The sequence below is a fragment of the Bactrocera oleae genome, chromosome 5 (genome assembly GCF_042242935.1).
Source record: "Bactrocera oleae isolate idBacOlea1 chromosome 5, idBacOlea1, whole genome shotgun sequence".
NCBI lineage: Eukaryota > Metazoa > Arthropoda > Insecta > Diptera > Tephritidae > Bactrocera > Bactrocera oleae.
Genome location: NC_091539.1, coordinates 63,021,239 through 63,042,892, shown reverse-complemented (window position 1 = coordinate 63,042,892; position 21,654 = coordinate 63,021,239). Strand labels below are relative to the sequence as shown.

The 21,654-nt window shown below is 36.4% G+C and overlaps 5 protein-coding genes across 6 annotated transcripts; 3 read left to right on the top strand and 2 right to left on the bottom strand.

The window, feature by feature from the left end:
* The first annotated feature begins 7,818 nt into the window (after positions 1-7,818).
* On the top strand, positions 7,819-9,528 carry LOC106615901 (abscission/NoCut checkpoint regulator). The gene is made up of 4 exons (XM_014232290.3): positions 7,819-7,993; positions 8,069-8,307; positions 8,373-8,874; positions 8,927-9,528. The coding sequence occupies exons 1-4, from the start codon at positions 7,946-7,948 to the stop codon at positions 9,197-9,199; spliced, it is 1,062 nt and encodes a 353-aa protein (XP_014087765.1). The 5' UTR covers positions 7,819-7,945; the 3' UTR covers positions 9,200-9,528.
* On the bottom strand, positions 9,231-11,455 carry LOC106615900 (tRNA-queuosine alpha-mannosyltransferase). Of its 2 annotated transcripts, XM_014232289.3 has the most exons (5): positions 11,346-11,455; positions 11,168-11,255; positions 10,802-11,084; positions 10,224-10,739; positions 9,231-10,161 (listed from the first exon to the last, which is right to left on the bottom strand). In XM_014232289.3, exons 2-5 carry the CDS (start codon positions 11,244-11,246, stop codon positions 9,921-9,923), a joined length of 1,119 nt encoding a protein of 372 aa, XP_014087764.1. In that variant the 5' UTR covers positions 11,247-11,255; positions 11,346-11,455; the 3' UTR covers positions 9,231-9,920. The 2 variants fall into 2 exon arrangements, with proteins under 2 accessions (XP_014087764.1, XP_036224944.1); XM_036369051.2 differs by lacking the exon at positions 11,346-11,455 and having other exon boundaries at positions 11,168-11,339.
* Positions 11,456-11,595: 140 nt separating this feature from the next.
* On the top strand, positions 11,596-12,656 carry Grx3 (Glutaredoxin 3). The gene is made up of 4 exons (XM_014232292.3): positions 11,596-11,798; positions 11,859-12,018; positions 12,086-12,333; positions 12,392-12,656. Exons 1-4 carry the CDS (start codon positions 11,737-11,739, stop codon positions 12,567-12,569), a joined length of 648 nt encoding a protein of 215 aa, XP_014087767.1. The 5' UTR covers positions 11,596-11,736; the 3' UTR covers positions 12,570-12,656.
* A 101-nt stretch (positions 12,657-12,757) lies between these two features.
* Sras (Ras converting CAAX endopeptidase Sras) lies at positions 12,758-14,055 on the bottom strand. The gene is made up of 3 exons (XM_014232291.3): positions 13,515-14,055; positions 13,214-13,450; positions 12,758-13,148 (listed from the first exon to the last, which is right to left on the bottom strand). The coding sequence occupies exons 1-3, from the start codon at positions 13,912-13,914 to the stop codon at positions 12,883-12,885; spliced, it is 903 nt and encodes a 300-aa protein (XP_014087766.1). The 5' UTR covers positions 13,915-14,055; the 3' UTR covers positions 12,758-12,882.
* A 282-nt stretch (positions 14,056-14,337) lies between these two features.
* Positions 14,338-16,262, top strand: ScsbetaG (Succinyl-coenzyme A synthetase beta subunit, GDP-forming). The gene is made up of 4 exons (XM_014232236.3): positions 14,338-14,548; positions 14,627-14,768; positions 14,839-14,938; positions 15,006-16,262. Exons 1-4 carry the CDS (start codon positions 14,489-14,491, stop codon positions 15,973-15,975), a joined length of 1,272 nt encoding a protein of 423 aa, XP_014087711.1. The 5' UTR covers positions 14,338-14,488; the 3' UTR covers positions 15,976-16,262.
* The last annotated feature ends 5,392 nt before the right edge of the window (positions 16,263-21,654 follow it).

Genomic DNA, 21,654 nt, shown 5'->3' with positions numbered 1-21,654 from the left:
CAAAACTTTGCCTAAATTAGTGTAATCTATGTAAGAATTATATCACAAACTATTTACGAGATGTATACAAGAATCTAAAATAATAAAATAGTGTTGATTTAAGGCAAAATCTAAGATATATAGATGGACATCAGGCTGAAAAGAATATACTTATCTCTACGACTCCAAAGATCTCTACACTGCAAATCCTTGTATTTATTGGGTCTTTAATTATATGTGTGTGGTTTGCCAAGAGAGATCGTGACTCGATTATTATATCATTGTTCTAATATTTCGAACATGCGTTAGAAAGCTGCTGGCCTTTTGCGTTTTTTTTTTTCAGTATATAGTATCTCATACCTACCTACCTAGTATCTCATTCACTTGAAGCGTAAATAGCCATAATTTTTTCACTCAAATGATGATGATGAAGATTGCTGTCCAACATTGAAAGAGCTCGTCGAGCTTTTGAAAGACAATCAAGTCAGAAATGCTGCATACAAGCTACAAAAATAAGTCGTTTTTGCATCGGATTGTGACTGTTGATGAAAAATGGATCCATTACCACAACCCTAAACTCAAGAAATCATATCGAACAGACTAAATCAACTCAACTCATCATGCTGATCATTTATGTATATATTTTATATATATATTCTGAACAGGTTATATTAGGTTTGCCACGAAGTTTGTAACACCCAGAAGGAAACGTCGGAGACCCTATAAAATATAAACATAGCACAACTCATCGAATTAATGCGAGTGATTGCCGAAAAATGCCCGGAATTTGCCACTAGGCACGAGCCAATAATTTTCCATTATGAAAACGCTTGCCCTCTTGTTACAAGACCCGTTAAAAACTATTTGAAAATCAGCGGCTGGCAGGTTTCGCCTCACCCACCTTATAGCCCAGACCTTGAACATACTAACTACCATTTATTCCGGTCTATGCTGAGTACTCTCGCGGGAATACGGTTCATATTAGAATAAGGTATCAAAACTTGGCTTGATTCATTCTTCAGTCCAAAGATAGAATAATCTTGAACACATACTAATGCTGCTAGTTTGTCAGGTAAAATAATATTTCTTAGCATTACATACAATCTGTACAGACAGACACTAAATTTTTAGTTTTAACCACCCACAAAGTAAATAATCAAATTACAGCAAAGAAATAATAGAAACAACGAATCGATGAACTCGAGAGACAGAGTGAGCATTGCAATGTCCACACACACACACTCTCAAATACATTAAAATGGAAAACTAATGAAATTTAATCTAATCAAACTTCACACATCTAAATCTAACTTAATCTAACCAAATCTCTGCTAACGTAGTTTAACTAGGAAGCAAAAAAAAAAAAAAAAAAAGGCTGCCAATTGATTGTTACAAAAAATAGCAAAGCTATTTAAATTAATTGCTTTAAATGTTCATTTTGCATCAGCGGGGAAACAGATTTAAATTTACAACAATAACAGAAATTGCTAATTCAGCACCCAAAAGCCACCAACTAAATATTCCCAAAGGATGGGCGATACAAAAACGCCCGCTTGCAGGCAGAGTAATAAAAAATTTATACAAGTACGTGTGTTTGTGTGTGTAGGTGATATCTGCGGCAAATCGTAAATTGCTACTACAAACGGAGGTATTTAATGTAGGCATATAGACGCCGTCGGGGCTGTTTCGGTGCGAGTGTAATATTCCCCAAACACGGACAGAGCTTAACTTGTTTAGAGCTCACTAGCCTAGCAGGCAATAAGCCACAATAAAATATGCGCACAGCGGCAAACCACAACAGCAACTGACATACAGGCCGACAAATGTAGACGTTACTGTTGAAATTTTATTCGGCCGCAAAAAAAAGAGAGAAACCGAAAAAATTTAATTCAGTGTGGAAATTTTCTGGAAAACAAAAGCCACAGCAAGTTGGTGAAAAAAAAACAAATAAACTTTTTAACACCTGACAGATGCAGGCAGGAGCAAGTCAGAGCTTAGCGCTAGCGAACATGATAAGTGTGTGCCGTTATCCATTTTTGTATATACATACATATGTAACTTTGTGCAAAAAATTTCAAGCTTTAAAATTGGCTACCAAAAGTGTTATAAAAATACTACAAAAATACCACTTCATACGGTATTTCTAGACCTAGAGATACATACAAACGTACATACATCCATATGCAATAAGTGTTACTTTTGCCAACAATTTGCACACATTTTACTGTTTTCCAGCACATTTTTTTGTAACTTCACCTTTTACTATTATCACTCGACAACAGCAACAGCCTACACTCTTTCACATTCTTTTTATTATTATTTTTTTTTTTTTGTGTACATTTGAAATTGCGGTCACGTGCTTATTTATTCATGCGAAATGCTACCCCGCACGCTGGTTATTAAAAATTAAAAATATGTATTTGAGCCAGAGAAGAGGCACCAAATGCCGATTGAAGAATGCGCCTGAATTCATTGATGATTGCGTGTGCAAATATTTTGGTTTTTTCTCTTCATTTGTTTTGGATCGGTCAGGAGAAATACCACTTGAATTTGCAATGTGCACAAAATTGCTCATGGAAAGGTTAAAATTTAATTTAATTTTTGTATTTTATTTTCTTGAATGCTTAGTTTTTGTTTTTATTCAGTATTATTTGGAAAATTTATGGATAGTAGTCACGTTTGGGTTCAGCAAATTTTTCACAGATATAATCTTTTTATTAATCAATTGATCTTTGCTCTGGACTGTTGAGTTGAAAACTTTTTTGAGGCACTTAAAAAGTTTGTAAAGCATTCAAACTCATATATTTATTTGTTTTTTTTTTGTTTTTTTTGTAAAAATTCCACAGTTTTGCGGTAACTAGCTGAGTTAATGTTTTAAACAAAGTTGTCGAATGCTAAACTGTAATGAGAAAATAACTCTTTCAAGGAACGCGAATTTAATATTTGATGAAATGGAACTTATAAACCACTTATTTAATTATATATTTGTAATAGGTATGGTTGTGAATATTTTGTTTAAAAAAATTTGAATTTAATATTATATTTTCAATTTTTAGTTTCAATTTTTGATTAAAAAAGTAAATTATCAATTTTTTAGTGCGATTAAATTAGTAATGGGAAATGATGTTTGAGAATAAAAGTTTAAAATTCAGTATTTAAATAGATAATTAAATTTAAAAATAGAGCAATTATTTTTTTAATTGAAAATTAGAGTTACAAATAAAAAAAAAATATTTTTTTAATTGAAAATTAGAGTTACAAATAAAAAAAAATATTTTTCCAATTGAACGGGAAGGGTTAAAAAGGAAAGACAAAATAATCTAAACTATTTTGATATTTTATTAAAAATAAGCTTTGCTATTTAAAAGATAACCCTAAAATGCGAAAAAATTTAAATTCTATAAATACTTTTATTTATAAACGTTGTTGTTGTTGTTGTTATAACGATTATCTAATCCCCGTTTGGGTGATAAATTCTAGATTCGTTGTCGTCGAGGTCATCTAACGGAAGGCCCAGGAAACGAGCTGTTTCGACGGGGTCGGACCATAGGGAAAGGGGTGTTAGATGAGTGGGGTTTGTAGGGCATGCAAAGAGGTGGTTAGTGTCATGCGGAGACTCATTGCATGCAGGACATGTGTTTAGTATGTCGGGGTCTATTCTGGATAGGTAGGAGTTTAACCTGCTACAGTATCCAGAACGAAGTTGCGCGAGGGTCACTCTAGATTCGCGAGGCAACTCGAGCTCTGTGTCTGCAATGGGTGGTGGTTTGACTCGTATTACGCCATTCACTGAAAGGGAGTCGGTGAAGGTGTTAATGGCTCCACTGTGAATGGCGGTCAGTGCTTGTCTGAAGTTAGTTGCGTCCGAAGTCTGGTCGACGTGCTGTCTGATGTCGTCGACGTAGTCAAGGAAGGACCTCTTGATGTTCCTAGGAGGCTGCTCCGCTGCAAGCAGGCGTCTGCAGGGGTGGTTTCTGCGAAAACATCCCAGCAGAAACTGCTTGGAGAGGAGCTCATTATGTTCCTTAACCGGAAGCATACGGGCCTCGCTGTGTAGGTGTTCGATTGGGGACATCAAGAGGCACCCCGTGATAGTCCGGAGTGCAGTGTTCTGACAAGTCTGGAGCTTCTTATTCTGCGTGTCACTACATCCAGGCGACCATATTGCGGCTGCATAATTGAGGACCGGCCGGCCGATTGCCTTGTATGTTGCCAACAACGTTTCTTTGTCCTTTCCCCATGAGCTGCCGGCAAGCGACTTGAGGATTTTGTTGCGGCTCTGTACTTTGGCAGTTATCGCGGTCGTGTGAGGAGTGAAAGAGCACAGACTGTCCAAAGTGACGCCTAAAATTTTAGGGTTATTTACTGTCGGAATTTTTGTGCCATCGACTGAAATGTTCAGGTCCAGTCTGTACTCCTTCGTCCAATTGGTGAAGATGGTCGCTGTGGATTTAGTGGGGGAGAGTGTTAGGTTCCTTGCAGAAAAGAAGCGAGAAAGATCGGAGAGGTAGCCGTTTACTTTTGAACACATGCCATCGATTCCATTGCCCGACGTCAATATCGTACAGTCATCTGCGTACGAGGTCATTGAAATTCCCGCTGGTGGCTGGGGGAGTTTCGAAATGTAGAAATTAAACAGTAGCGGGGAGAGGACACCGCCCTGCGGAACCCCCTGTTTAATTTTCCTGAGTTTGGAGTTTTGACCTCGAAATAGTACGGATGAGTGTCGACCGCTCAGGTAGTTCATGGTCCACCGCTTCAGCCCTGGAGGGAGCGTTGATTGTTCCAGGTCCTCAAGTAGCGTTGCGTGATTGACTGTGTCAAAAGCTTTTGACAAGTCCAACGCTACGAGGATCGTCCTCTCGCAGGGTGGCTTCTGGTTCAGGCCATGAACTATCTGGGCGTTTATGACGCTAAGTGCTGTGGTGGTACTGTGCACTTTACGGAAACCATGCTGATGGTCTGCTAGGCTCAGGTGGTGGGTGAATGACGGGAGTAACAAGGCCTCAAGTGTCTTCACTACTGGGGAAAGGAGAGTTATCGGGCGATAAGACTCCCCTTTGTTGGCGGGTTTCCCAGGTTTCAGTAGTGGGACCACTCTTCCGACTTTCCACACATCGGGTATTTGAAGAGTGGATATCGACAGGTTGAGGACCTTGGTGAGGTAGTTTACTCCCGTTGGGCCTAGATGTTTTAACATCAGCATGTTTATTCCGTCAGGGCCGATGGATTTAGACGATTTCGCCTTTTTGATGACACTCTGAACCTCCTCATCGGTGAAAGTAAGTGGTGCGCAGTCTTTTGGCATTTTGCGCAACCGTCGGGTAACACATCGTTTGGCCTTGTCGGTCGAAGGGTGCAGTATAAACTGCCGGCTAAAGTAGCTCGCGCACTTCTTCGGGTCCGAGGAGGCATGGCCATCGAATTGGATTTCAACCCGATCGTCATGTTTCCTCGGATTTGACAGGGCCTTGACAGTAGTCCAAAGCTTACTCACACCGGTGGAGAGGTTGCAGGACTTCAGGTGCTCTATCCATTTTGTCCGCTTATGATGGTTTACCATTTGCCGAATCTCCAAATTGAGATCCCTTATTCGGGGATCACAGGGATCGGCATGGCGTAAGGTGTCGCGCTCATTTGCTAGTGCAGCTGCTTCGGCTGGGAAATTAGGGCGGAGTTCCGCTATTCTTCCAGCCGGTATGAAGCGAGCTGTAGCAGCAGCGATCACCTTGCGGAATTGACGCTCGCCAACGATGACGTCCGTAGGAATGGATAGTGCGTTGAAGGTGCTCTCAGTAAATTCTGTGAAGCCGACCCAGTTAGCTTTGTTAAAGTTAACATAGGTGCGGTTATCCACAGAAAGAAAGTCAGGAGGTTTCTCGATCGAGATAATTATGGGCAGATGGTCTGATGCAAGAGTTAGCATAGGTCGCCAGGTTATACTATTTATCAGACCACCGCTAGCGATGGTAATATCTGGCGAGCTATTACAGGTGCCCATAATTCTGGTGGGGGCTTCGTCATTCATTGTGCAGAATGTCGAATCGTCTATCTGTTCCGCCAGCTCCATCCCCCTACGATCGTTTGACAGGCAGGAATGCCAAAGATCGTGATGCGCGTTAAAGTCGCCTAGCACCAGACGGTTTTCACCACGAAGTAGCGCATCTATATTCGGGTGATATCCTGTTGGGCAACATGTAACTGGGGGGATGTATATATTAAATATTTCGAGCTCGACATCGCCTGACCGGACAGCTATTCCCTGACATTCTAGGGTAGTGTCCCTGCGGTCGATGTCAACATCGATTAGACGATATTGCACGGTGTTGTGCAATATGAAGGCTAGGCCTCCACCATTATCTCGCTCGCGATCCTTACGTAAAACGTTGAAACCTGCACAACTCAGAAGATCTGAGCGGCTGTTTAACTTGGTTTCTTGGACCGCAGCTATCGTTACGCGCTCCCGGCTCATAAATGCAACTATCTCCTCGATCTTGCTCTGGAGTCCGTTGCAGTTAAATTGTAAGAGTCGCGTTTGTCGCGGGTGTCCAGTCGTGATCCTGGAGGTGAGTGGGGTGCGTGTAGGTGGTGGTTGTTGCAGCTGTGCTATCCGCATGGGCGGTGACGACAAACTTAATCTAAAACTTACCGATCCAAACAGGGTTAGATCGTCGAAATAACAGCCCTTGGCCGGATAAAATCCGGGTCAATTCCGGTATCGCAGAACCGACTGTTGTGGGAATTGTATTTATAAACGTGTTTTTTTTCAATCCGATATTTGGTATTATAAATGTCATATTTAATTTTTAATACGTTTTTTGAGATTATAAATTTTTTTTTTATTTTTCAAGCCGGTATTTGAAATTTGAAAATTATTTTTAATAAGATCTTCGGGATTACAAAATAAAAAAAAATTAATTCAAATGTTAATACAATTATTTTTTATAATAATATGTATTTTAAATGATTTATTTATAAGGTCGTTGTTCGCAAAATTCGTCGTATGTTGTCGGTTCAGATTGATTTTCGACGTAATGGACTTATAATTAGCTTGTGTGGTCTTTACTTACTTACAAATTATTTATTATTTTATTTTTTATAATTTTTTTTTTTTACTTTTTTGACATTAATAATAATTTATTTTTATAAAATATATATAAAACATTATTTTAATACTTGCAAATCATTTATTATTTATTAGATTTTTCATAATATTTTTTAACTATTTAAATTTATTTTCGTCTGTTGCACATTTTTTACGGATATTCTTTCAATTTTTGCTATGCACTTGCATAGTAAGCAAACACACATATGTATTCGTATAGCCAGCATACATTTATATATAAACCAACATATGTATGAATGTATATTCATTTCCATGCGTGAAAATATTTCTTACACAAACACTACAGTAAAAAACCTACAAACACTTACCAATTGGTGTGCCATTGTGTGGTTAGGGCGAATGATTCGCGGAAGCAACCCAAATTGCAGGTGGCTGCATCCGCCGGATGCTTAAGTAACACTACAGACAAATCCAGGCAAAACTTGCATTTTCACTGCAAAATAGCTCTTTTCGAACGAAACTCGAATCTCACTACTTTTAACTACACGCACGCACCAAGAACGAGTACAAATATTAACAAATTTTCACTACTACACACTAATGACTTTTAAATAAATTTTTGAGCAAAGCGTCACTTTTACGAACAATTATTATAAATTACATATCCGCGGAAACTGACGCCAACAGCTGTTTAGCACAACCGGTAAATGTGAACGATACAAGCTGACATGTAGATGTCGCGACTACTCTGTTTAGTAAACAACAGCTGACTGTTATTGTTGTCTAATTAGCGATGAATAATCCATTGTCTTTATGATAATATAGATTTATCAAATCTTCGATTTAAAAACTATTAGAATATAATTTAAAAAGATTTTATGTGAATATTTAGTATAAAAAATGTCCTGCTTTGGCTGCGGTAAGAAATATGGACTTTTCACAAAAGAGGTATTTATCAATTGCAATAAAATCAGAGTAAATTTTCGAGCTTTAACATTTTTTTTTATATTATATCGATTACAGCACGGCTGTCCCAGTTGTGGCTACTCCTACTGCATTAAATGTCTGAAACGTCCTATGCCTGTACCACGACACGGTGGTAAAGTGTTGAACGTGTGCTTAATATGTTGCGATAAACTTTCCAAGTTGCAAGCGACTGAAAAGGTCATTGACGTAGAAGCATTGCCTGGCGTTTTGGTTACAAAGTCAAAGGGCAATAACAGTACTGACCCGCTCGTGGCAGCAGCTGCAGCTTTGTTAGAGTATGAAAGATAGCATTTATGTATGGATATTGCACAATAATGTATAATTAATTTAACTTTTTTAGAGATGACCCACCGCCTGACTTGGGTGAAGTGTTGGCTCCAATCTCAAATGCTACTGCTACTACTGCTGATGCTACACATTCCAATGCAGAAAACTCGGAAATTGAAGAAAATCTGGATTCTGTAATTTCCAAACGCCTAAAAGATCTAAAAACTATTGAAAATCCTTCTACGGATGAAGAGATACGCGCCAGACTCGCTATGCTAAATGGCATGCCACAAAAGGATTACTCCAAGAAAGATGTACTGCTCTCCACAGATGAACGTACAGACCAGCAGAAGATGCAAGATCTTTTAGAACAATTTATGGGCGAAGCGCAAATCGATCGTCAAATAGCGGACGAACGCAATGACGCTATTTCGGATATTGAGCGACGCTTGAGAGCGCTAAGAGAGCAGTCAGTAGATGGTATAGGCTTAACACAAAAAGAGCATTCGCCAGACAACAACACACCTAGTGATAATGAAGACGATGAAATGGTCTTGAAAGCCGTTATGACAAAGGTACATGTGCACAAGATAATAAAATATATTAAAACTCAATCTTCTTCCATAGTATTTGGCAGAATCACGCCTGCCCACTGAACTTGAAACAGAGCTGACAGCTGGTGTGCCGCCTCCTCCAGCAGGCACCCGTCCAACCGACTTGGAAGAGCTGCCCTGGTGCAATATCTGCAACGAAGATGCGGTGTTTCGTTGCAAAGGTTGTGATGGTGAACTCTTTTGTGCGCAATGCTATCGCGAGTGCCATGCCGATGATGAGGAGTATCGTGCGCATGAAAAGGTGCCCTATTCGACGCCACCAAAGTTCAAAGAAAATCACTTTTAGCATAAAACAACAGTGCAATGCAAGCGGAACTTAACCAAAAAATCCTTTTATGTTTGTATTTGTGTATTCGTACATTTAATTGGTACAGACATGTATGTTACACAAATTTATTTGCATTATTCATTAAGTTGGTATTAAAACAATGGGGAGTAAAAAAAAATCAAAAGCACGTATAAAACTTCTAAAAGGTGAATGATTTTGCTATAATTACTTTATAATAGCTTAGCATATTGAAGATATATATTTTAAAGATATGATTTGAACAATTGTATATGCTTAAAAAACAACAAACAATTACATATATTAAACTTTAACTGTAAAATAATTAATATATTTGTTTTTATATTCACCAAAGCAAAATCTAAGTTTGTAGTTTAACAAATTTCAATGATTTTTGAGTTTTACCTACCCTCTAATAGGATAAAAATATATATGTATGTATGTCAATTTGTATACTAATTTTTTTCTATGTAAATTTTTTTGTAAATTTTCAGGCTGCTAATTTACATCTATTAACATAGTTTTTAGTTGATCTATAATTTTCGTCACCTGTGACGAAACTGCAATCTGTTGCAGTTAGTTGATAAGTTTGCATAGCAACACATAGTTTTAGATCGTTTTTCATTCGATTATTGTTATACAACTTACATGTATATGATAATTTTTGCTTTGCCAGATATTGCACAAAACCTATAAACTGGCATGTGAAGGAAGTGCGTCATTAAATGCGCAATTTCTCTAGGAATTTAGGCACTAAATGTTGCGCTGAGTAGCGATCGAATGTAAAATATTCAAAAAATGTGTCTCTTTGACGCCGAAACAGTTCCGGATTGCGACACCAATTGTAAAGCATTTTTATTAGCTGATTGGAAGTATTGTAGAGATTCTCTTTGGGGTATATTTCCGGGTAAACAAGTTTATTCGGCGCTATGGGCATACAGCCGCAGTACGTTGCTTCAAGCCTGCAATAAATATACAGGAACATTTCACTTATATATAATATTTCAAAAATTATTGCACTTACATAGCGACACCATAGAACTCATGTCCCGCCGTCGAGATTACAACATCACCAGACAACAACGTTTTTATATATTTGTCACGCGGCAAGAAACCAAAATTTATTAGCTTGGCACCCAACTTATCTTGTAAACCGTCAAAGGACTCTGGTGCTGCCTGATAATTTTCGCCACATATTGTCACTTTAAAGTCCACTTGTCGTTTGTTCAATTCCAATAGTACCTCCACCAACAGTTTTGGATTCTTATCGTGCTCCCAACGATGTGGCCAAATCAGATGCAAACAGTCTTTATCACTCATCAGTGCGGTTAGAGATGGCTCCGCACCACCAATCATCAGTCGTTTATTGGGGAAAGCATGGAATTTAATAGGATAGTATAGCACTTCACATTTCTTCTCAATTTTATCGCGTATATGTTTCAATTTAAAATCAGGTTGTATGTTGAGAAAGGGTGTTATGCTATCCAGGAAGGATGTACGGTTGAAATTTGAATTGAAAATTATATTGTCGGCAGAAAGGCTGTGTAAGTGGGCAATGACATAATTAATGCTATGAAATAAAAATTATATATAAGCACGCACCATGTTAGTATTTGGTTCAAACCATATTGACAGTCGCGCTCCTTTACTTCACGCACAGGATAGACTAATTGATTTTCGTGAAAATAAACAATCTTTTTACAATTAACCAAATCTGGACGTACACCTAAGAGCTCAGCCAAGTTCAGCACTGAGCTGGTAAAAAGCACTTTGTATTCATGATCAACCGGTATGATTTGTGAAAAGTATAACGCGCCGGTACGCGCACGCCAATGCCATTTCTTTGCTGGAAGACTAAATATTTCATAGTCACAGATGTTTAAACCTATTAAATTATAGAGATGAATATGTAAAATATGCAGCGGAAGTGGAAGTGGTGCAACCGGCACTGTGCTATTCACTACTCACACTCGATGATAGTATCGATCAGCTGCTTGTGGCTACCTCCATAAAACGGTTCTATTATTAATATAGATGGCTTTGACATGGCAGCGTGCTAAAAGAGTTAGATTTTTAATTAAACTTTCGCCACATTAACATAAAATACATATGTTTTATTTTGAACAGATATAAAATTTGTGTGTACCTCATCTGTTTGCGGTGGAACACAAAATCACTTGTCGTAGTATTTGTGGTGTTGAGGGTTGCATAAATAAGTACTGCTTTATTCATTAATTGAGATAGTATTTTGTTATATGTTGTTGTTGTTGTCAATAAAGCTAAAAATTTACTCCAAACTTGTGATGAATTCAAAAGTTAATAATATTTAAGAAACTAGTATAATTTGACTATAATTTCACGAATAATACGGCAACAACGCTTTAGTATTCCAAATCAATTTGACATTTCTGACATTTGCTTGACCATAACCCAAAAACCTCGCTCGCTGCTAAACTTTGTGTCTTCCTGGCGAGAATTTCATAAAAAGTCATAACGTACAATTTAATAAACAAACAAATTGAACAAAAACTATAAATATGTCCGCCAGCAATTCAATTATTTCAGTTAAAGATGCCGACCAGTACAACACACTGATCAAGTAAGTAATCTTTGTCAGAATAATTGATAGACACTAACCAATTGCTTATGTATACACAAGTGCGGAGAAGACTACAGTAGTGCTATTTACAGCCGATTGGGCTGAACAGTGTAAACATGTCCAGGAAGCTCTGGAGGAGCTAACCAAAATCCTAAGTAACAAATTGCAGTTTGTTAGTGTGGTGGCCGAAAACTTTCCAGAAATTTCTATCAAGCACCAGGTACTTCAAGTTCACAGAGTATATGCTATAACAAAAACACTTCAAAATAAATATACAAACTTATTAGATTGAAGCAGTCCCCACCATAATTTTCTTCACCAAAGGGACCGCAGTGGATCGCGTGGATGGTGTCAATGTAGCTGAAATTACAGCAAAGTGTAAAAAACTTGGTGGCTCTGTAGCCGGTGAATCTTTAGAGGATCGTTTGAAAGCCCTCATCACTAAAGCGGATCTTATGATATTCATGAAGGGCGATCGCAATGCTCCACGTTGTGGTTTCTCCCGCCAGTTAATTGAAATCTTGAATGCCACAAAGTTTGTAAAATCAAGCCTTTAAAAATTTTGCAATACTAAGAATATTATATTTTTCCAGTGTTCCCTATGAGACATTCGATATATTGAATGATGAAGAAGTCCGTCAAGGTCTCAAAACATATTCCGATTGGCCCACGTATCCACAAGTATATGTTAAGGGTGAACTGATTGGTGGCTTGGACATTATTAAAGAGCTTAAAGCAAATAATGAATTAGAAACTGCATTGAAAGGTTAAAGTAAATGATATGATGACCTAGTATGCATATAAAATTTTATTTATCACTTAAATAAAATTGACAACCGGATTTGGTAACACACAAAACGTTGTTATAACTTTAAAATACAAATAAAATGCTGCCATCGAAAAGCTTACTTGTATAAAAAAAGAGAAACGAAAAATTTTATTACTAAAAGTCATAAATGTATGTATGTATGAAACATATTTTTATTTCGTAATTAAACATATAAAATTATGCTTAATGAATATCGATCACTTTCAATATTTATGTACTAATGTAATTTCAATTGTTGCTACTTTGTTCATTATTTTAATTATTCCAATACAAATTGTTAGAATATAGTGAAGGCTGTGTGGCGATTGGCAGCAATATGATCCAACCAACAAAACCCACAATGTAGCATAAAATAAGTAGAATGCGACGTACTAAATGTTGTTGCCACAGCTCTTGGACATCAGGTAAGCCCATATGATTACAAAATGCATGCACAAGGAATGGTGCGACAAAATGACCGGTGCGCGCAAAGAGAAAAGCCGAGTAGAAACCAAAGACTGTGGTGTAAGTTAACTGAAAGCCTGGCAAAATAATTTATTTATAATAAAAATAAATAAAGATTTGCAGAAATATTTATGCAACTTACATGATATCACTAAGGCAGTTTTCAATTCCATACCCAAGCTGAGGCGTTCCCCAATATGGTGTATGTGCGCGGTACCAAAGAATAGTGGTGTAATGAACACAGCTGTCAAGGGTGAAAAACTCTGCAAAATTAGTGGCATCATACATGCGCGAAAGACGAATTCTTCACTGATTGGTGCCATAACATGGTTTCGTATCCAAAGTATATTTTTGAATGAACCAATCCAAAAATCAGTATCTGTAGAATCAAAAACAAAAAAAAATATCTATAAGAATGCCATGGTAACAAACCACAAGCTTACCCAAAAACATTTTTAAAGATTCATTTTGCACCTGCACGCACAGTGGACCCAAAAATAATAGCATTGTCAGCAAATATGGCACTGTAATGGCTAGGAAGAGTCCCTGCCATCTCAAACCCAAAATTTCTGCAAATGAAGCACGCTCCAGTAGCTCTCGTGAAGAAAATTTATATACGAAAAATGGTGCTATGAGCATAACAATGATAACGCTGACGAAGCGTCGCTTTACCGTCGCTGGGTGATCCCGATTATGTTTGGTATTCCAAATATATAAACTGGCTACATATATGACAGAAAGTATGAGACAGCAACTGACTGATGTCACTATCGGTATATGCGGCAATGGGAGAGGTGTGTCCGCAGTGCCTTGGCTGCTCTCAATTTCGCTGCTATCGTTCATGACATTAAATTATATTTAATATTGGTCGCATTAATTCCTGAGCTGTTTAATGTGTACTGTATTATAAATAAAACTTAAATAATCACTTTTGTATAGGTGTCCAAAGTTTGCAGAAAAAAAAACAAAAACAGCTAACACAGCTGTTCGCTATAGTTGCAGTTGCCATGTTTTCTGAGAAATTTTAAAAAGTTTAAAATATAAGTGCACATGCAGCTTAAAGTAAAGCTTATTTTAAAACAACATTCGTCTATATATCCTTTAGAAAAACCCGATGGTACACTATTATTTTGATTATTTTGTATTAAAACATTTTTTTGTTTAAAATATTGTTATATATAGTGCTATCAAAATACTTCTCTACATCCGCTGTTAGATTAACTCTCTTCTCTCTCAATTTGCCTAAAAATATAAACATTTGATAACAAATACCTACTCTATCATTTAAATTAGCAATAATAAATAGAAGTTCAAAGTACTGCTGCCTACCTAACTTTTCACTATTAAACTTAATTATAGACTGTTTAGTGAATTTTCACTAAACTATTTTAATTTCTTTAACTATTAATATAAAAAAATGCTGCCTCTTTTACGCGCTGCTGCCGGCTTCGCTCCCGCCATGCGGATACTCCAAAAGGTTAAGTTGCGCTGATAGCTACATAATCGGTAACAAAACTTATATTTATCAACTGAACCATTATATTGCATATTTTAGACAACACGTCTGCAGCAAGTGCGTCATTTAAATTTGCTCGAGTGCAACAGCAAGGAACTGTTGCAAAAATTTGGTGTCGCTATACAAGAGTTCAAAGTATTAGAAAATTCGCCCAACGATGCGCAGTTAATAAACCAGTTTGGTAAGCATGTAATTGTTTGCTTAGTTTAAATAAGATTATTACATGACATTTTTATTATTTATAACTACAGATTGCTCGGAATATGTCGTGAAGGCACAAATACTGGCAGGCGGTCGCGGTAAGGGTGTTTTTGATAATGGATTCAAAGGAGGAGTACATCTTACCACGAAGTCAGTATTATACTCCTTAATGTATGTCCATAACATTTATAAACAACGTTTTTTATTACGCTCTTAGGAAGGATGACGTCCTGTCGCTTACCAAACAAATGATTGGTAATCGGCTTATCACCAAGCAAACACCAAAATCAGGAATATTAGTTAAAAAAGTGATGGTAGCACGCAGCGTAAATATCACACGTGAAACATATCTATCAATAGTATTGGATCGTGAACACAATGGACCAGTGCTTATTGCCTCGCCTGCTGGTGGTATGGATATCGAAGCGGTCGCCGAAAAAACACCAGAGAAAATCAAGACTGTACCTCTAGATCTAGCCAAGCCAATACCACAAAATACACTCATCGAAATTGCGAAATTCCTCGAGTTTAAAGGACAATGCGTAGAACGTGCTGCTGAAGAAATACAAAAGCTCTTCGATCTCTTCAAAGCTGTCGATGCCACACAAATCGAGATTAACCCGTTAGCTGAAACGGATACAAATGAAGTAATCGCCGTTGATGCTAAGTTAAACTTCGATGATAATGCGGAGTATCGGCAAAAAGATATTTTCGCTATGCACACTGCCGAAGAGGATACAGATCCACGTGAAGTGGAAGCAGCCAAAAATAATCTCAATTACGTGGCTATGGACGGAAATATTGGTTGTCTGGTAAATGGCGCTGGTCTCGCCATGGCCACGATGGACATAATTAAGTTGAATGGCGGTGAGCCAGCAAATTTTCTCGACGTTGGCGGTGGCGTTAAAGAGAATCAAGTGCTGAAAGCCTTCCAAATAGTTACATCTGATACGAAAGTAAAAGCTATACTTGTAAATGTCTTTGGTGGTATTGTGAATTGTGCCACCATTGCTAATGGAGTTGTTGCTGCCTCCAAAACCCTTGATCTGAAAGTACCGCTTATTGTGCGCTTGGAAGGCACAAATGTGGATGAGGCCAGAAAAATACTAAAAGATTCTGGTTTGGCCATTCAAACAGCGGTGGATTTGGATGACGCAGCTCACAAAGCTGTGGCGGCATTGCATTGAAGTTCCTGGGAGCAGCTCGCTTCATTTTGGTTGACTGAAAATTTGACAAAAATGCATTTTTATACAACATTTGTGACCTATTGAAATTAAGTTTCCAAACAGGCATTTCTCCACCAACAATAACAAAGTCGAATGGCCAAAGAATCCTATTTTTTTTAATTTATTTGTTTTAAAATTTATTACAAAATATTTGTGTTAGTTTTTAAATTAAATGTTAGTAGGAAATTGTTAATAAATAGAGACATACAAATAAAAGTTTAAATGTTGCAAAAGTGGTTAAATTAAAATTTGACAATAAACACTTTTTTAAATGGGAAATATTAATATTTTTAATGTAGTAGCTGACGCCAATATTTATTCGTTACAACTAACAAATTATCTAAAACAATGTTCCGCTGATGCCTCTGAAGCTTTGATTTTCGGAGAGATAAAAGCATATGTGTTTGGAAAACTTCCTTTTCTCCGATTTTTCTTTATAGCGAAAATTTTGCTTTGCCTGACATCTATCGTCATATTCCCCTGTTAATATAACTGTCTGTTAATAATTCCCTGCTATATAAGGACATTTTTTAAGTGGAGACATTTTATTGCAGGTACTTTTTATTGCTATTGTTCTCTGATACATGTCTGTATGTCAATTTGTAATATATTATTTTCCCGAAAGGAAATTTTTACGAAAACTTTATTCAAAAGCTCCATATGTCCTGAGCTTTTATACATATATTTATATCGAAGAAAAGCTTTTCGCATACTTCTTGGCCTACATACATAATTAAGTAACTGCAATACATTTTAATATTTTATTCGAAAGTCGTTAGCAAGCGTTGGTCGATGCCCAGCACCTGTGCGGCTGCGAGACCCTTCTGGCCTAGAGTAGAACACAGCACATCTACTGAACTACTCAATCCTCAAGGTTTTTACTGCAAAGTATCCAATAGGCATCCTTGCGATAAGCACTTTCTCCTCCTTTGTCCAGCTTTTGTATGACTCTCCGCATTCATACAAACCGAAACTGATATTCGCCGTCTCAAGAAATCAGTGGTAGGCTCACAGCGCTTTTTCGATTTATGAGGAACTTATAGATCGACCTTTTTAACCTAACCTAACTTGTTCCAATGGGAAATATTGCATTTATAAGTGTTAATGTAATAGAAGTGGAGTTTCTTAAGAAACAACATGGATTTGTCTTACAATTGAACTTGAGATTTGTATGGGCTAGATTTGTTGTCTCACACGTTGTCTTACACTGTTTCCTAAGGAAATTATCATCGGTCTTCAGAAAATTAGCTAAGAATTTTTAAAGAATTCTTATCCTGTCTTTGTCATTCCATTAGAACATCAGCTTTTACGGTTTCAAATATACTACAAGTTTGGTGGTATCGGACTCCCTACTTGTTTATCTATCCATACATATATTATAAAATCTTCCATACAACGCTAATTTCTACTTCAGACCTTCATACATTGAAATATCAAAACATTTCACAAGACTTTATCGAAACGGAATGACAAGAACAACCCTAACCTTTATCAACCCCTCCAACTAACATTCTAAAAGGCCACTCGTATTCAGCAAATTCCTGTAGTTCTCTCAAAAGTGGCTCTCACTGTGCAACAAAGGTGTCTGTTAGACGTTACTTTACATAGTTTGTTGGAACATTTGGTCGAAAATGTTGTTAAAGGCGGAAAATCGTTGTTTGCTGTTATCGCAGAAGTATAAATTACTTAAAAAAACAAAAAATACAGAATAAAAACATTTAAAAAAAATTTTAAAAATTGAAAATTATTTTAAAAAAATCAAATCAAAAATTTAGTCAAAGTATTTTTATATGTAAATCGCTTTTCAATTATCTTATTGTGTTTACATTTCCACTTTATAACATAACTCTGTAACGCCGCTGTTAATCATCATGGTCAACTGTTTGTACATTCATATTTGTACGTACATATGTCTATATTTGTCCTCTTTGAATCTCATCTTTCCATTTTATCACTTTGCCAACTGCCTCTTTGCCTTTTGGTCTTTTGCACCCGATTTGATGACGTTTGTGCGTTTTACTGTTATGACTGTTGCAGCCAATGTTGTCTTGCACATACACTCACACACATATGTACATACGTATGCACATGCACAACGGTGCAGTTGTTATTGTAGGTTTTGCCCAATGTCACATGAAATTTCTTTTGTACTTGTTTCGCATGAACCTTTTCAGCTCAGCACTACTCCACCGCTCGCTCTATTGCAGGTTTGTTATGATTTTATTGCGTGAATTCGCAGAAAGCAACTTAAATATACATACTTATGTATGTATGTTTTTACATATGTATATGTATATGTGTGTATATATCTGCAGGTGTTGACTTTTTGTTGTTGGCACCTGTTATACGCTCATTGTTGTTGTTGCCCCGGAAATGCTGCGTAGTTACACCTATCCGCTTACATTTATATGTATATATGTACATTTATTGATATACAGCTATGTATGTGTATATGTAATTCTTCAAGGTCACAATGGTTGCAGCATGCGTAAAAACGGTAAGCTCAAACAGAAAATAGTAACAAAAACAATTTAAATTAAAGGGTCACCAATTACGTGCAGGTAAGATGGGAATGGAAGAGAGTAAGCGTGCAGTGACAAGCTGCATGGTAGGTTTGATAACTTCATTCGTCGGTTTTGTTGCAATGGCAGCCCTGGAATATTTTTCTGATACTTCCTGATCAGAAATCGAAAAACAAACTTCATTTCGGCAGCACCCCATGTATAATACCTTTCACAGGTGCCTTTCATATAGCCTGATTAGTCAGTTTGAATGGCAGCTATATGCTATAATAATCTCATCTAAACAATTTCTTCGGAGTTTGTAGCGTTGTCTTGAGCAATAATTTATAGCAAATTTCATGGAGATAACTTGTCAAATAAAAAGTTTTCCATACAAAGAATTTATCTTTATCGAGCAGTTTGTATGACAGTTATATCTTAAAGTGGTCGCATATTGACGGCGGCGACAAATAAACAGCTTTTTGGGGACGTATGTAAAATTTCAGATCGATATCTTTAAAACTGAGAGACTAGTTCGCTTATATACGCAGAACAGACCGACGGATAGACAGACGAACATGGCTAAATCGACTCTACTCGGCGCGCTAATAATTTATATATTATATGTATACTTTATAGGGTCTTCGACGTTTACAGAGTCGCTACCATCTTCTTATATCCTAATATATCTTTTCTTCATTAAGAAATTGTATTCATATAAGAATGGAGAGAGATCTTCTTCCAAAACTCTTGATTCTGACTTCCATATATTTTTTTGAGCTTTCTGTTTCTATGTTAAGCTTTCAATTCATAAGGTCTTTGAGTGAGATTAATCCATCCGTCTTTAATCTACTATATAAAATTATTTTAGGTCAATTTTGATGGTCAAAATTATACATTCTTTGTAACTCTGTACCGAACTCGGTTTTTCCTTGAGAGGCTACATCATTTCAAATCGCAAAGCCTCTTCCAAGATTCCAGAAATTCGATGTAACGAACAAATGGCGCTCTTTTTTTATTTTTGTTATAAAAATGAATAATTTGAATTTTTTTTACCATAGGTTCGAGTTCGACAAATCTATATTAATTCTTTTCACTTTTAGAGAGGAGAGGATCATTCACAGCAGCTCAGAAAGAAGAATAAATATTTTCCCACACCCTTACAGCACAAAATTTGTTAACGAGAAGTAGTTTTCATACAAATTGTGTCACCCTGTCTGTATGCAGATGTGTTGCAATGACATTTAGCTGCGAGCTTTTTGCAATATATTTATATATACAAGTGTGTGCGTGTGTTCCATTTCCTTGTGGTTATTGTTGAACCAGCATTTACCACTAATTTAATTGTTGTTTTGTTGGTTTTTCCGTTTGCTTTTGTTTGTTTTGTTCTCACTTTACGTAAATGCAAAATGCAAATACTGTATTAACACCTTTTGCCATAAGCGCACTTCGGGGCGTTACACGACATTGCATTAGAACTTCGCGAAAGCAAATAGCAAAATCTAAACGCGTGTAGGTGTGTGTGACTGTGTATGTATGGTGACTAGAACCTCGGTTCGTTTTGCAAACAGCAACGTGGGAAAATCACAGGTGTTGCAGCTCTTTTGTTGTTAGTGGATTTTTACAGTATATGTATGGCATAATTGAGCCGAAGGAGGAAAAAGACTTTAAAAAAAAAATAAAAATATTACTTTATTAAATCATAAAAATAGACAAAATTATGTAAATATTGTATATTAACTCTCTAAAGCTTAAAAGAAACATTTGCAACGCACTGACTTTACCTACGTAGTATGGGGGGACTTTTCGGTTACTCATACGCCTAGCTTAACCAAGGATATCAAAACAAGAAAAAATGGTTAATTTCGGCAGTAATACCCTTCACAGGTGCATAATATAAAAGTTTATAAAAAGATTTTATCTTGATTTTGACCGCTCAGCTTGTATGGCAGCTATATTTTATAGTGGTCCGATATCGGTGGTTAATGATATATATATAGTATAATATACATAATTAAAACGTGTCTAATGTAATAAAAATATATCCATAGAAATGAATAGTTCGATTTTAAACAGGAAAAACTTATGGTTTACTGTTATCTGTAGATTTTTATGTTAGGTTGAGCATATTCGAAGTTCAAAGACCGAAAGCAAACTTCGAAATTTCAAGATCAGGGTTTAAAAAATTTTTAGATATTATTTCTTAACCCAGAAACTCTCCGAGTCTGATTGAAAAACTTATTCCTGGAACCGCAATATTCGATTTTCAGTAAAATTATATTTTCTATAAATTAACGAATTTTTCGTGTGTGTTTTCATGTTAGAAATATATTCCTCGCATTCGACAATTCTTCGAATCACAAAATATGTGATTTCCGTTTTAGACGGAAACCTCTTATAATTTCTTTTGCTTCTCAAAACCTTTTTATTCAAACGGTTTTGAATCAGCAAATTTTCGTTGAGAGCCATTATCAAGGCTTTCAAAGTTAAGAAGGACCTATAAATAGTGAGAGATTTTATAATGAGGTTCAATTATGTTTTATTTTAACTGAAACAGATACCAGAACCCACACGGCGATTTAACGTGCTCGATCTTTTACAATCAAAAGTTTATCTTTCTTTACTAAAGAAGTAACCAGGTAGGTTTGAGTATTACACGAGGCTGTAATAAGAGGGAGATTATTTAGAATATATATATTTTGTTAGGGTATGCATTCTAGAATAAACAGCAAGAAATGGTAATGCAAGTGGAGTTGTTAGAGATTTATGCTAAGATTTAAAAAATATATATATTTTCCTTAGCTTAAAGTACACTTCAAGGACATACAGACATTATGCAATTGATAGGATAGTGAAAAAAGGATGGATGAATTTCGAATCGCTTGGATCCGTCAGTTTCAGCATATTGCACACAATAAATTATATTTTTCAAATCAAGCGAGTATTGTACTCTTTTTTATAAAAAATTTACCGTGAATTTTGTGAGCAAAAACTTCAACCTTTCTAACAGTTTTTAAGACTTAAATAGATTTTTGATAAAGCCATAAAAAGATAAATTCAATTCCATTTAGCTTACTCCCAGAATAATTAGTAAATGTTAAGCCTGTTTTGTGAGATCTAGAAATATAAACTGTTTTTT